General features: G+C 40.4%; 1 protein-coding gene across 4 annotated transcripts in view; it reads right to left on the bottom strand.

The window, feature by feature from the left end:
- DNAAF11 (dynein axonemal assembly factor 11) overlaps positions 1–13056 on the bottom strand; it is an 85054-nt gene that overhangs the window by 22730 nt on the left and 49268 nt on the right. For all 4 annotated transcript variants that reach the window (XM_082363774.1, XM_082363772.1, XM_082363771.1 and 1 more), the window contains 3 exons: positions 11378–11443; positions 7992–8061; positions 7148–7243 (listed from right to left, as the gene is read on the bottom strand). In XM_082363774.1, coding sequence (XP_082219900.1) covers positions 7148–7243; positions 7992–8061; positions 11378–11443 — 232 coding nt within the window. The remainder of the gene's footprint in view (positions 1–7147; positions 7244–7991; positions 8062–11377; positions 11444–13056) is intronic.

Here is a 13056-nt window from a genome sequence, read left to right as displayed (position 1 = left end):
GCGGCTCGAGTCTGTCTCTGGAGCTCGTTTAGGCAGTGCTCTGAATCCCCTCTCCTCGCGCACCCCAAAACAATGGTCTCTTGCCTCTTAGGCAGGTCCAGACTTTTTCCCGGACTCCCTCCCAGCTGGCTGTGGTGCACTAGCCCCCTTCAGGCTGTGTTCACGCCACCAACCCCAGTCCTCTCCCTGGGGTCTGACCTCCGAAGCCCGAGCCTCAGCTCCCAGCCCCGCCCGCCCTGGCGGGTGAGCAGACAAGCCTCTCGGGCTGGTGAGTGCTGCTCGGCACCGATCCTCTGTGCGGGAATCTCTCCGCTTTGCCCTCTGCACCCCTGTGGCTGCGCTCTCCTCTGTGGCTCTGAAGCTTCCCCCCCTGCCACCCCCAGTCTCCACCAGTGAAGGGGCTTCCTAATGTGTGGAAACTTTTCCTCCTTCACAGCTCCCTCCCAGAGGTGCAGGTCCCATCCCTATTCTTTTGTCTCCGTTTTTCCTTTTTTCTTTTGCCCTACCCAGGTACGTGGGGAGTTTCTTGCCTTTTGGGAAGTCTGAGGTCTTCTGCCAGCGTTCAGTAGGTGTTCTGTAGGAGTTGTTCCACATGTAGATGTATTTGTGGGGAGGAAGGTGATCTTCATGTCTTACTCCTCCACCATCTTGAAGGTCCTCTCCCAAATATCATTTTCAGAGATAGGTAGGTCTTTTTTAGATTATCAGAATGATATTATCTTTTTCTTGTGATACAGTACTTTTTTCTGTAGGGCCTATTTACATTTTTCTTCTTCTGTTTTTTAAAAAAATTGAAAATTAAATTAAAAATTTTAAATTAAAAAATTAAAAACATTAAAAGGTATAATTAAAAGATTTATATTAAAATTTTCACTTAAAATTGAAATTAAAAATTTTTTCTTCTTCTTTTTAAAGAATGATAAGACCTATTCAGACTTGGTGTTTATGTCAGCAGTCAAGATAAGTGGGTTTTCCTTGAGTCTTTTTTTTTTTTTTAATTGGGTCTATTTTTTCAGTGCTGGAAGTTTTAGGAATGACCTGAGGATGAGAAATAATGTTCTAAAAGAGTAGAAGTATGAATGGAACAGGAAAACCTAGCAAGATGACCAGGAGGCCCTCACTATAGACCCTCTTGAAATTAACATTCAGAGAATAAAAGTGAGCTTATGTTGGGTACATTGCAAGCATATTTGAGTAGAGAGAAAGTACGGAGAAACACGTGTCCAAATAATAAGGGAAAAGGGAGTCTGAGACTGTGTTTTTTAGAATCACGGTGTGTGATATTGACCTTAATACGTGACCTTCGTCTCCTGTGCTCAATATAGCAGAATCAAGCAAGATGTTCACCAACTGAAGTTGTAAATATATTTTGCTGTTCAGTTCAGATGGCACCTTCTTTAATCTCAGTTAATTATTCTGAAAGAACACCCACAGGAAATCATGAAGCATATTCTTGGAGTGTTCCTGGAACTTGTCAATTGAGAACCTAGATGGGAGTTTAATTGAATGATGATGCAAGGTTCTCCATGAAGGCAACATTTCAGTTAAATCTTGTTAAGTTGGACTGTGGTGAGATCATGTGTCAGACCCTTCCAGGCTGATGATGATAAGACTGTGTTTGGACATATCACTTAGTCTGACCACACATTTCAGAAAATATACCGAAGGCCAAGCGTAAACTCTTGGAAAATGCCATGGGGAATAATCCTACTCAGAATAGGAACTAAAATCATACATACAGTACCTATAAATAAACTTTAGAAAATATGTAGCATCTATAGAGAGAAAACGGCAAAGCAAAACTTCTGAGGGACATAAAATATGAGTAATAAATGGAAAATACATTATTGTAGTGCAGATTCGATTATGTAGATATATCAATTCATTCCCACAACAATCTATAAATTCAATGCAATCTCAATAATAAAAATATTTACTAATAGGAATTCATATTGATTAACTTGACAATATTGATTATTAGTAATGGATAATATTAATTAACTGTAACATGAATGCAGTGTGTATTATGTCCCAAGTGCTCATCTAGGTGCTTTACATATTAATTTATATAGTCCTCAAAACAACCTTTTGCGGTATGAATGATCATTCATATCATTTTATGGACAAGGAGTCTAAGGCACAGCACAGAGGGGTTAATAATTTGCTCAAGGTCACACAGCTGGTGAGCAGAAGTATCAGGATTTAACCCAGGTTCTCTGGCTCCAGAGCCCATTCCTTTAATCATCTCTTTTCACTCTCTCTAAAGGGTAATAGCAATAAAAATTCAAATGGCATTTCTGGAGGCAGAATTTGATAAAATTATTTGAAAGTTAACCTGGAATAATACACATGGAAAAACAATGAGGAAATGGTTGAGGAGGGAGGAGAGTAATTAGGGGAGATTCGTGTTCTAAATATTAAAATGTATTTTAAAGATGCATTGAATGCATTCACTTGTTCAACAAAAATTTATTGAATACCTACTCTTTGCCAGTCTCTGTTCTAGGTGCCAGTGACACAGTAGTAACAAGAACAGACAAAAGTCCCTACTTTCATGAAGCTTAAATTTTTGTTGAGGGAGATAGACAAAGAAATAAACAATTAAATACATGGACTGTCCAGTGGTGATATATTCTATGAAGAAAAATACAGCAGAAACAGGGGATAGAGAGTACTGGGATGGGGAAGGGGAAACTTTTAAAATAGCGGGATCAGGAAAGACCCCATGGTAAAATAACACTTAAGAAAAAAAAAAAACTGAAGGAAGGGAGAGAACAAACCATGAGGATATCTGGGAGAAGGGCATTCCAGCAGAGTGAACAGTATGTGCAAAGGCCCTGGGGTAGGAGGATGCCTGTCATATTTGTGAAATAGTAAGGAGGCCAAGGTGGCTGGAATGATTAGAGGGTAAAGTGGTAGAAGATAACGTCAGAGAGATAATGGCAGGTGGAGGTTATCAGGGGATTTTGCTTTTAACTCTGAATGACTAGAAAACAAGACTTGGTCTGATTTACATACACTATAAAATGATCATTTGGCTGCTGTGCTGAACAAAGAAGAATAGTGAATTTCTGGTAGACAGATGACACCCATAGGTCCATGTTTCTTGACTGGATATATCTAATGTAATAAAAGGCACTGGAGACTAAGACTCTACACCGATCCCAAAAGCTAAGACTAATGAATACAACAGTGCCGGAAGCTAGAGAGAAATGCCACTGACAAGTGGAGCAGGATTGAGAAAAGCCTCATGAAACACAGAATGTTTCCTACTCCTCTATTACCTGGGCAGTTGACCTTCTATTCCCTAATGCCACTTTCTGAGAAAGCCAGAGTACCTTTGCATCCACTACCCCACCTGCCACTTCTAGCCAAGACATCAACCCTTGAAATCATAGTGGAGGAGATGGCCTTCTGGGAGATGTGGTACCCACGAGTTACGTTATAAAGATGGCAGATGGAGAGAGGAATTCTGTAGGGAATGGCAGGGATTGTGATATCTGTGTATTCTATCAACCCACAGATTACAGACTTGGTGGCAGATGTTGGAAAGCATCTGGTATTGTAGAGCTAGCATGAGATGAAAGTCCCTGGGATGTGGAGCCGAGCTGGGAGAACCCACCAGCAGGTCAGCAACAGAATATCTAGCCATGACCCCTGTGACAGGGAACAGACTTAACGAAACTTGCCTATTTATCGGTACCCAGTCTGTATAGATCCGGCTTCATTTAGGGGTAGGGAAGGGAAAAAGATCCATTTGACATCTATGACAAAATACTGAATGAAGTGTCTAATAAGAAATATTTGAGCATTTTGTGGACTCCATTACAAATTGTGTCCTTGAAAAAATGTATACAAAGTTAATCACTGAATTTCCCCAGATAAACACAATATAATCATCACAGCACAGACATCATCAAATAGATTAGCTTTTCACAAGTATTCTTTACAAATGCTATCACAAAGAAGGAACAACTAAACAGCAAATTTGATCTTCTTTTCATTAATTTAGAGTATCCAAGTACTATAAACTACTAAGGACTATATTAGATATTTCCTGAAGTACTAAGTTATCACTTAATATTTTGACCACACTGTTCTGTGAATGAAACAAAAGTATACCTAAGTGTCTACCTGATCTTTACAAAATGCTTTAAAAGTCCAAGAAGATGCCTCAGTCGTTATAACACAAGTCAGACACGGACAATTCCACAGTAAGGTAGAAGCCTAGACACACAAAACGGCTCAGTGGATGAAACTTCGGTACTTCAATTGTTTCAATCAATAGGAATTATGAAGATGTTAACTTTTAGTAACACATATTTTTAATAGTAAGCATAAGTGAAGTTAGAATTTTATTTTTTAACTTTTGATGACTTTTTAAATTTAATTTTTAAGAAAAAGCTTTTGTTCTTTGAGCTTTACAGTCCTTATAAATACCTAACTCATGAGTGAAGAACAACTAATTCAGGGCAAGAAATAGCTACCTTTTAGGAGGAATAATGACAGAGGTATATAAAAGAAATGATAAAAGTAAATAAATTAATAATTAATAATTTAATAATTAAAAGGAATAATGATAGAGATAGCTTCACATCCATGTTACTTTTAGACAGTAGTCTAAAAATCTTAAAAAGTATATACCTCAAAGGAAAAAATGTTACTCATAGTTTCTTATTGAGAAAAAAAAAAGAACCATTCTGATTCTTTCTAGGTAAATTATCTCATCTTCAACCAAACACTTCTAAAATGCCTTTGCTTTAATAAGCCATTTTTTATACTTTTTATGTGAATTTAACATGAAGATTTAAACAGATATAAAGACAAAAAGGATAACAGAAATAGAATGTTGTATTCATTTAAAAGATTCATAAGCAGAGATAGCAGAGGTCTTCTGATCAACTGCCTGGCACCCTGTAAAAGGTACACAAATCATACGTCTTGATTTCCTTTTAGGAAAATAGCAGTTACCACTTAATCTTTGGCTTTTCAGTTAGAATGGAAATTTCAAAAAAAGAAAGAAAGAAGAATGCTAATCGCAGTGGCATTCAAATGTCTCTGTTGAAACACTGAGGTAATTGGGTTATCGCTTAGATTTCCCTATAGGATATTCTAACTGGCATAGAAGCATTTCCTTAATTTGTTGTAGTCAACAAGGACAATGCGATTCTTACAGTTGTGTTTGTTGTTTTATTCCTTGACAACAAATTGTATTTGCTGTCTTACTGCCTCAGAGTAAAAATACATAACTGATTACTCATAATCTGTTACAAAACTGGCTTTGGGAACATGAAGGATTATTAAACCATTATAGAAACCTTATTGGTTAATCAAGTTTATAATCTTTGTGTCCCCCAGGTCCCTTTTCTTTCTCACAAGGAGAACCCCACGTTGACTGGTTTATCTACTCTTCCCCTTTGAAACCTGAGTGACTGGGGCAAAGCTGACCCTACCCGTAGCTCATGGGATGAGATAACAGTAACCAAACATAAAATAATAGGAACAAAGAAAGGACTACCATCTCTTTGGCCAGAGATTGGTTTCATTGTCCAGGGTTAAGCTCATCAAAATTTTTAGCCTCTTCAGCTAAATTAGCCAGATCAGTCCAGAGGAGCTTTTATTCCATGGTGATGGGAGAGGTCCTCTCTTTGGTCTTTCTCTGATTCTCTGTCTTTCCATTTTTGTGCAAGGTAAGAACAAGAAAGCAAGTCACCCCAGTTACAGCTAGTGCTCATGTCAAGAAGGAAGCAGGTCTGAGTACAGAGCTAACATATCAGAAAGGGCATGACCCTCCCCTGACTGGGCCCTCCCAACCTTCCATATCTTGTTACAAGAGTTGAAACACTTCTTTATGGTTAAAGCCAATTCTGTTTGGGGTTTCTGCAGCTTGCAGCACAAAACATCCTAACTCATTCATAGAGCCTGTATTGAGGAATCGGAATATTCCATATAGACAGATGAATATTTTTAAAGTTTTATTTCCTTAAGTTCTTTCAGGGTTGTCATCTATCCATGTTAAGTCTGTTCAGGCTTCTAAACAGCTTCTGTCTCAGACATTCAGCTCTGAGATCAAAGTTATAGAGCCTGACAGTCAGTGGAGGGAACCCTACCAGCCATTAGAAGTCAGCCATATCAAAAGTACACATATAGTTTTGTTCTCCATGTCTGAGTCTGTTCCCGTGCTGTATACAGATTCACTTGCATTATTTTTTAGATTCTACATGTAAGTGATATCTTATAGTATTGTCTTTCTCTGTCTGACTTACTAAGCATAAGAGGGAGGGGGAGGGACAAATTAGGAGGATGTGATTAACAGATAAAAATTACTATCCATAAAATAGATAAGCAGCAGGGATTTACTACAAAACACAGAGAATTATATTCGTTATCTTTTAATAACCTATACTGGAATGTAATCTGCAAAAAAAACCCAAAAAACAAAAAACGAATCACTTTGCTGTATACTTGAAACTAGCGCAATATTGTAAATCAACTATACTTCAATTAAAAAAAACTGAAAAAAATACATATACAACAGCTCTCCTCCCAAATAAAAGACAAAAAAGAGTTTTAGTTTAAAATACTATCTAGTCCGTATCATAAAAATAATACAAAGAGCGACAACGATGGCATCAATATTCATTGCGTGCTCACTATGTTATGAATTTTATGTGTATTATCTTTCTTAAAAGCGATATTAGGAAAAAGAGGCCCAGAACCAGGTTAATAACTTGCCCAAAGTCACGAATCTAGTAAGCTCAATATTTGGAATTCAATCACACTTTTTTAAGAGACCCAAGGCCTACTACATCTCCTTTCAAAGTTATTGGTAAGGCAAGTACTGATTACCATGTGCCGGGCATGTTCACGGCACCTGTGATTTATGCACCCCTCCTCCACTCTCTGGTCTGCCAGGTAGGAAGGCTGGGAGGCTAGAACTGCAGGTAGGAGGAGTTACCACAGTCACAGCGTCCTGGTCCCAGCTCTCCCTTCTCACAGGCCTTTGTTCTCCTACCTGAGCCGGTCCAAGTAGATTTTCTGGCTCTCTCAGCCAAAAAGACCTTGATCACAAGTCATCAGGAGCCCTGGTAGGCCACGTTCCTCTAGGAACTTGAGACTTGAGCTTGATCCAAATAAGGCTACCTACCTTGGGCATGTAGACCACCAGATGTCCTGTTGTCTGAGCTCTTCTAGCAGAGCTGCTGTCAGGTTTGACTTCTGCAGGAAGGACCAGCTGAAATGGCTGAAAGCAAACAGGAAGTGTGGAGAGTGAGTGCATATTACACGAGGGGGTTACTTTAAGAGGTGTTTTCAGTACAAATTTAAGATTCACCATTTATTTAAAAAATCTGCTTAGGCTTATTAGGAAAAAAGTAAAATATGGGCAATGCTTGATATGCATGAACTATTTTACCAATTTTAATGAATTGTCTGAGGAACAGTTAGTCACAAATCGTGACTGGTCCATTTATGGGAACATGGCTGATAAAGGATTTATAGATAAAACTTCTTGTCATAAAACATCAACATGTTTCCATTTTAAAGTCTTCAAGCGAACTGATATGAATGCTCAGAATCAGCAAAAAATACTATTTCAAAAGTGATAAAGTTACAGTTGCTGTGAATGAAATCATTGACAATTTTAAATGGGTATATTATTTAAATGGGTATATTATTTTAAATGGGTACATTATTTAAATATAATTTCAAGCCTAGGCTACCCATACATGACTATCTTATCAGCTCTGAGAGAAAGTACTAACAAAACAGACACAGGTTAAAAATACAAATTTTATCAAGGTACATAATGGTCAGCAACCATTCCCACTGCATGCCACTCCCGTCGTTTAAAATCGTGTGTCTAAAAAAACAGCACTCTGACTGAGTTTCTCTTTTTCTATTTTAAAATCACTTAAATCTGTTTTGAGGCAAGCTAGTTTGATTCAAGGCTGAGCTTCTGAAACGGGAACAGCCTATAGGGTTACACTTACCTTGCCTTTGACCATCACTCGCACGTAAGTTGGCTGTACATCAACATTGATTAAAGAGGTGTCCATATACCTTCAAAATTCAACAACCGAGTCTTATAATCTTCAAAACCATTTAAAGAAGTGCAAATACAAAGTCCCACTTAAGGGACCATTTTAAGTGAAGAAAGTTTACAATTTCCATGCTAAACAGGTCTTAGAATATTCATCTTAAATTAATGCCCAGACCGCCGGAAATTCAATATATCAGCAATTTCATTTTTAGACCCACAAGTACACTTGGCATTGATTGCCCCTTACCCCAAAATATCTGCGGCCTGAAACACCAGAGGGTTGCAGAAAACGGCTTGCCATGCTCTTTCATGAATATTTTATTTTAAACCCCTAAGGCTGACTTGAATAGCCAGGAATGCTGAATCCACTAAGCTCCTGTGTCCTTAGGGCTCTTGATTCCCTGCAGCTGTTCTGCAGCTGCCCCATCCTACCTCTCCTGGAAGACTGGCTCCGAATGCACATCCTGCCCAACAAGCCCAGCCCTCTCCCTCTATGGCAGTGACCTCAGGATTGGGGGCAATTGTTCTCCTTTACTTCATGAGCAGAGGAAAGGTTTAGATTCCACATCACTCGTTAAAATAAGAAGTTTGGCCAAATGATTATTTTTATGCATGTTAAAATATTTGAAAATGCAGTGATGATTCAAAAATCACAAACATTATGGCAGGTAGGACGATACAGGGGTGACAGGCTCAGGTTTTGGCCACACAGGCTTGTGAGGACTGACTCCACCTTCCCCTTCCTGCTATATTACCCTGGACCACATTCCTTAATCTTTCTAAGCCTCTGTCTCCTCACCTGTAAAATGAGGATACAAATAGTGCCTATCCCCTAAGATTGCTAAGAAGACACGCGCACCATGCCTAGTACATAGTTAGTGGTAATAAAGCATTGGTACAATTAATGAAAAATTAAAATAATAAAAAGTAGAGTCAAGTTTTCCTACAACTTCATGTTTATTATCTACCACTTTAACTATGGATTACAGAGTCTTTTTTGTGCTTAGGGCCACCTAAAGTTCCTCTGCCCCGACCTACAAGGGTTTTGCATGTGCTGTTTCCCTCTGCCTAAAATAATCTTCTACCAGTCTTTGTAGAGCTCGCTACATCTTACCCTTCAGTTTTCAGTGCTCACGTCCCTGGCTTTCCCTTTTTCCCCAGCCATCCCCTACACCGCCAACCGCCAGACTACACACACCATTGTTCTCCATCCCTGAACTCTGTCCTTTTCCTGTACGGCACTCTTCTCCCTTTGTAGTTACCTATTAGATGCCTGCCTATGTATTGTCTGCCATCCCCACTGGGCCGTAAACCCAGGAGAGCAGGGACTGTATTTAGAACAGGCCGGTTACAGTCTCCCAGCGCCTGGCACGTAGTAGGCATTCTACAGCTACTGCAGGAATAGAAGCAGGAAGCATACATGAATGAATGAACTTTCATGCATACATCCATGTGCCAATGAAGATAACAAGGAATTTTCGTGTAATAGTTTGGACAGAATCATGGGAAGGGAAGGATTTTTCTACTTAGACAGGAGAAATAGCACCAGTCCTTGAAAAGGTACATGCATGGGGAAATGAGGAAAGTTTTCATTTGAGGATTAATGTTAAGTAGCTAATCGAGCTAAAGGGAGAAAGAGGTACACATTCACTGAACTCCAGGAATAAGGCCTAAAAATGGAAAGGACAAAAAAGGGAATGTTTAACTGAAAAACAGCAGAAAGGGAAGCTCAGGGAGTTGGAGGAACAGAGAACATGCAGTCAGCTGGAGGAGGGCTGGGATGGAAGGCAGCTCTTCTTAAAGGCAGGCAACCTGGCAGCAAGAGGGCAGAAGGACTGTTGGAGGCGTGGGAGACGCAGCTGAGTGTGATGAGAAGAGCTGCACCGACAGCCGGCCCCCGTTCACACCGGCCAAAGATGGACACAACCCAAGTGCCCGTCAATGGGTGAACGGATGAACAAAAAGGTGGTCTCTCCATTCAATGGAATATTAGTCAGCCACGAATACGCTACAACATGGATGAACCCTGAAGACTTTATACTAAGTGAAAGAAGCCAGACACAAAGGCCAGATATGATTCCATTTGTATGAAATATCCAGAATGGGCAAACCTATGGAGACAGAAAGCAGATGAGTGGTTGCCAGGGGAAGGGGGGAAATGAAGAGTGACTGCTTAAGGGGTATGGGTTTCCTTATGTGTGAGAAAATTGCCTGGAAGTAGATAATGGTAATGGTGTTACAACATTGTGAATTTACTGAAGGCCACTGAGTTGTACAATTGAAAGGGTTGAAATGGTGAATTTTAAGTTATGTGTATTTTATCACAATTAAAGAAACAAAGTTGGACCTAAGACTGAGGGTTCACATTCTGGCTTCTCCAATGACCATGTTTACTTTCACAAGACTCACCCCCCTTGGGTAATTCCAGGATAACAATCTCTCCCACGCCACTGGGTTACTGAGAAATTAAATGAGATAGAGCATGTAATAAAATCCCTCAAAAATAGAAATGCCTTTATTACAACTCATGAATGTAAATGTTCATTGATTCCATCATCAGTAATCATTCATTCATTCATCCATTTACTCCTGTACTTATTGAGCTCCTAACGGGTGTCAGACACTGTTTTAAGCGTTAGAGACATAAAGAGGTAGGAACAAACAAAACAAAGTTTCTGCCTCAACTACACATTTTTCAAAATACAGGTAAATTGAGAGTTTGCCAGGTAGAAATAAAAAAGCAGGGAGAGGTGGAAGGACGTGCTGAGGCAGGGGTGGTACTGGTCTATACTGGATGGTGAGGCAGAGAGGCCTCTATAATAAAGTGACATCTGAACGGAGGCCTGAAGGGCACGAGGACACCTAGGGTGAGAGTGATACAGGCAGAGGGAGGTACAAGGACAAAAGTACTGGGGCATCAGTGGGTCTGAAAGGGCTGGAGAAGCAGAAGGGTCCTGAACGTGGATCCTGAAATCATCAGCTGGATACAGGAAGTGAGCCAGGACCTGGAATCTTCAAGGAGGGAGGCAGATGGCCTGGGTGTCTTTAAATGACTTCAACAAGGAAGCGTGGAAGGTGACACAGGCTGATGGTGTGAATGTCACAGCTGTGGACAGTTGTGGGTTGGGGGAGAGCAGCTGTCAGGATGCGGGTATGAGGAGTAAGCAAGCAGGGAGTGCGGGGGTGAAACCAGTCAGGATGTAGGACGTGGTCTGGGAAGAGGTGGCAGCCGGTGATAAAGAGGCAGCTGTTTATGTTTAAGAACGCAAGGGCTGTGACTGAGAATGAAAATAGCAAGAAATGCCATGAAATGAACGCATAATAAAATGTCTTTACCTATACACAGCCAGGTCCAGGACAATCTGGTTACGCTTTTCATCATCTCTCAAAGAGAAGTCAAGCCTAAGGAATAATCCATTTGGAGGGGAAAAAAAGAGGATGTATTTAGCGATACTTTATAGATAACCCCATCCCAGTATCAAAAGAAAATTTGATAAAAACTATGTCATAATCTTCAACGACAAACTTATTTTGGTAGCTGGTCAATAAAATCTGTTAGTTTAAAAATTTCAACAGAAACCTACAGCATATTCATAAATTATTCCTGTTTACATTGTTTCAATATGAGAATCCTGAACTACATAAAAAAAAAAAAAATTAGCAGCGGTGCAGAGACAGAGACACCTGGTGGTTAAAGTTTTCTTTCCCATTTCATTCGGGTTTGCTAGAAGCAAACTAAAACACGGAATTATTGATGGGGAATTACATGTTGCGTTTGCTTGCCCTTATCCAGCATTCCATTCCTTAAGTTTTAAGCAGTCTTGTCTTTTTTCTTCTCCTTTCATTGGTGACCTTTCCCTAGCCCCCGGAAATGCTGAGATGCTGCCCATGATCTATCACTTCCATTTTATAGAAGAAGAAACAGGCTCAGAGAGGCTGACGTAGCTGGGAAAGAGGCCATGTGAGCCTTGGAGGCAGGATTTCAAATCTCTAAGTCTTTCACCTGTACCCTGAGATTGAGTCCTAGGTATAACTTCCATACTGTCGATGTACTGTTCAGAATTACTTGGTCAATTTTATTTTGAATATTTCACTTATCGTATTATTCTGCAAAGTGCAATACCCCAACAATATTAAAGAATGTAGGCTAAATTGTTTGGAGAAATGTAACACTAGCCCTAGGTTTGGCTGCCAGCGGGATGTCTGCTTGTGGCGGTCACTCTCACTGCTTTCAACACTCCTGCCGGGCGGGACCTCTTCATGTGCTCAAATGACCCATGTATTCTTGATCTCATCTCTGGGGCTTTTCTATGTGCTTTCCCCTCTGCCTTGATTGCTTATTCCCCCATTTTCCAGCCACCAACTTAAACTCTCCCTTCATATATCTCTTGAAAGGTAATTTCAGGGAGGTTTTCTATGGCAGACACTGATATTGCCCACTGTCTGCTCCCCCTTTATCGATAGTAACAGGGTCCCTGATTTTAATGAGGAATACGGTACGGCTCTGCAGGGTAAAGACCACATTCCCCAGCCTCTCTGGCAGCTAGATGAGATCATGTGATTTAATTCTGCAAGGAAAATGTGGTTTGGTGCTTTCCAGGAATTTTCCTTAAGAGAGGGGGTGTTTGCCACTTAACAGGCTATTGCAACTGTCCAGGCAAGAGGAGGCTGACTTCCTCTAAGGTGGTGGCAATGGAGTGAATGAGAAGGGGCGGGATTCTGGTAATTCTGAAGGAAGAGCTCACTGATAACACGAGGGAGAGAAGAACTGAGGATGAATCCGAGGTTTCGGTCTTGATACCCAGTGGGCGCTCACTCCTGAGCTGGAGGACACTGAGGGACGAGCAGGACCTGACGGTAAGTGGTTGTGGGGATGGAAGTGAGGATGTCTGCTTTAGCCATGGTAAGCCTACGACACATAGTTTATATCCACATAGGAGAGCACATAGCTAGCTGCATATACAAGTCTTGAGCTCAGGGAAGAGGTTGGGTCTGGTTGTAAGTAATGGAGGGAT

The sequence above is a fragment of the Balaenoptera borealis genome (assembly GCF_965194805.1).
Source record: "Balaenoptera borealis genome assembly, chromosome: 17".
NCBI classification, from domain to species: domain Eukaryota; kingdom Metazoa; phylum Chordata; class Mammalia; order Artiodactyla; family Balaenopteridae; genus Balaenoptera; species Balaenoptera borealis.
The sequence above is the reverse complement of the archived record's forward strand: the minus strand, read 5'-3'. Positions and strand labels throughout refer to the sequence as shown.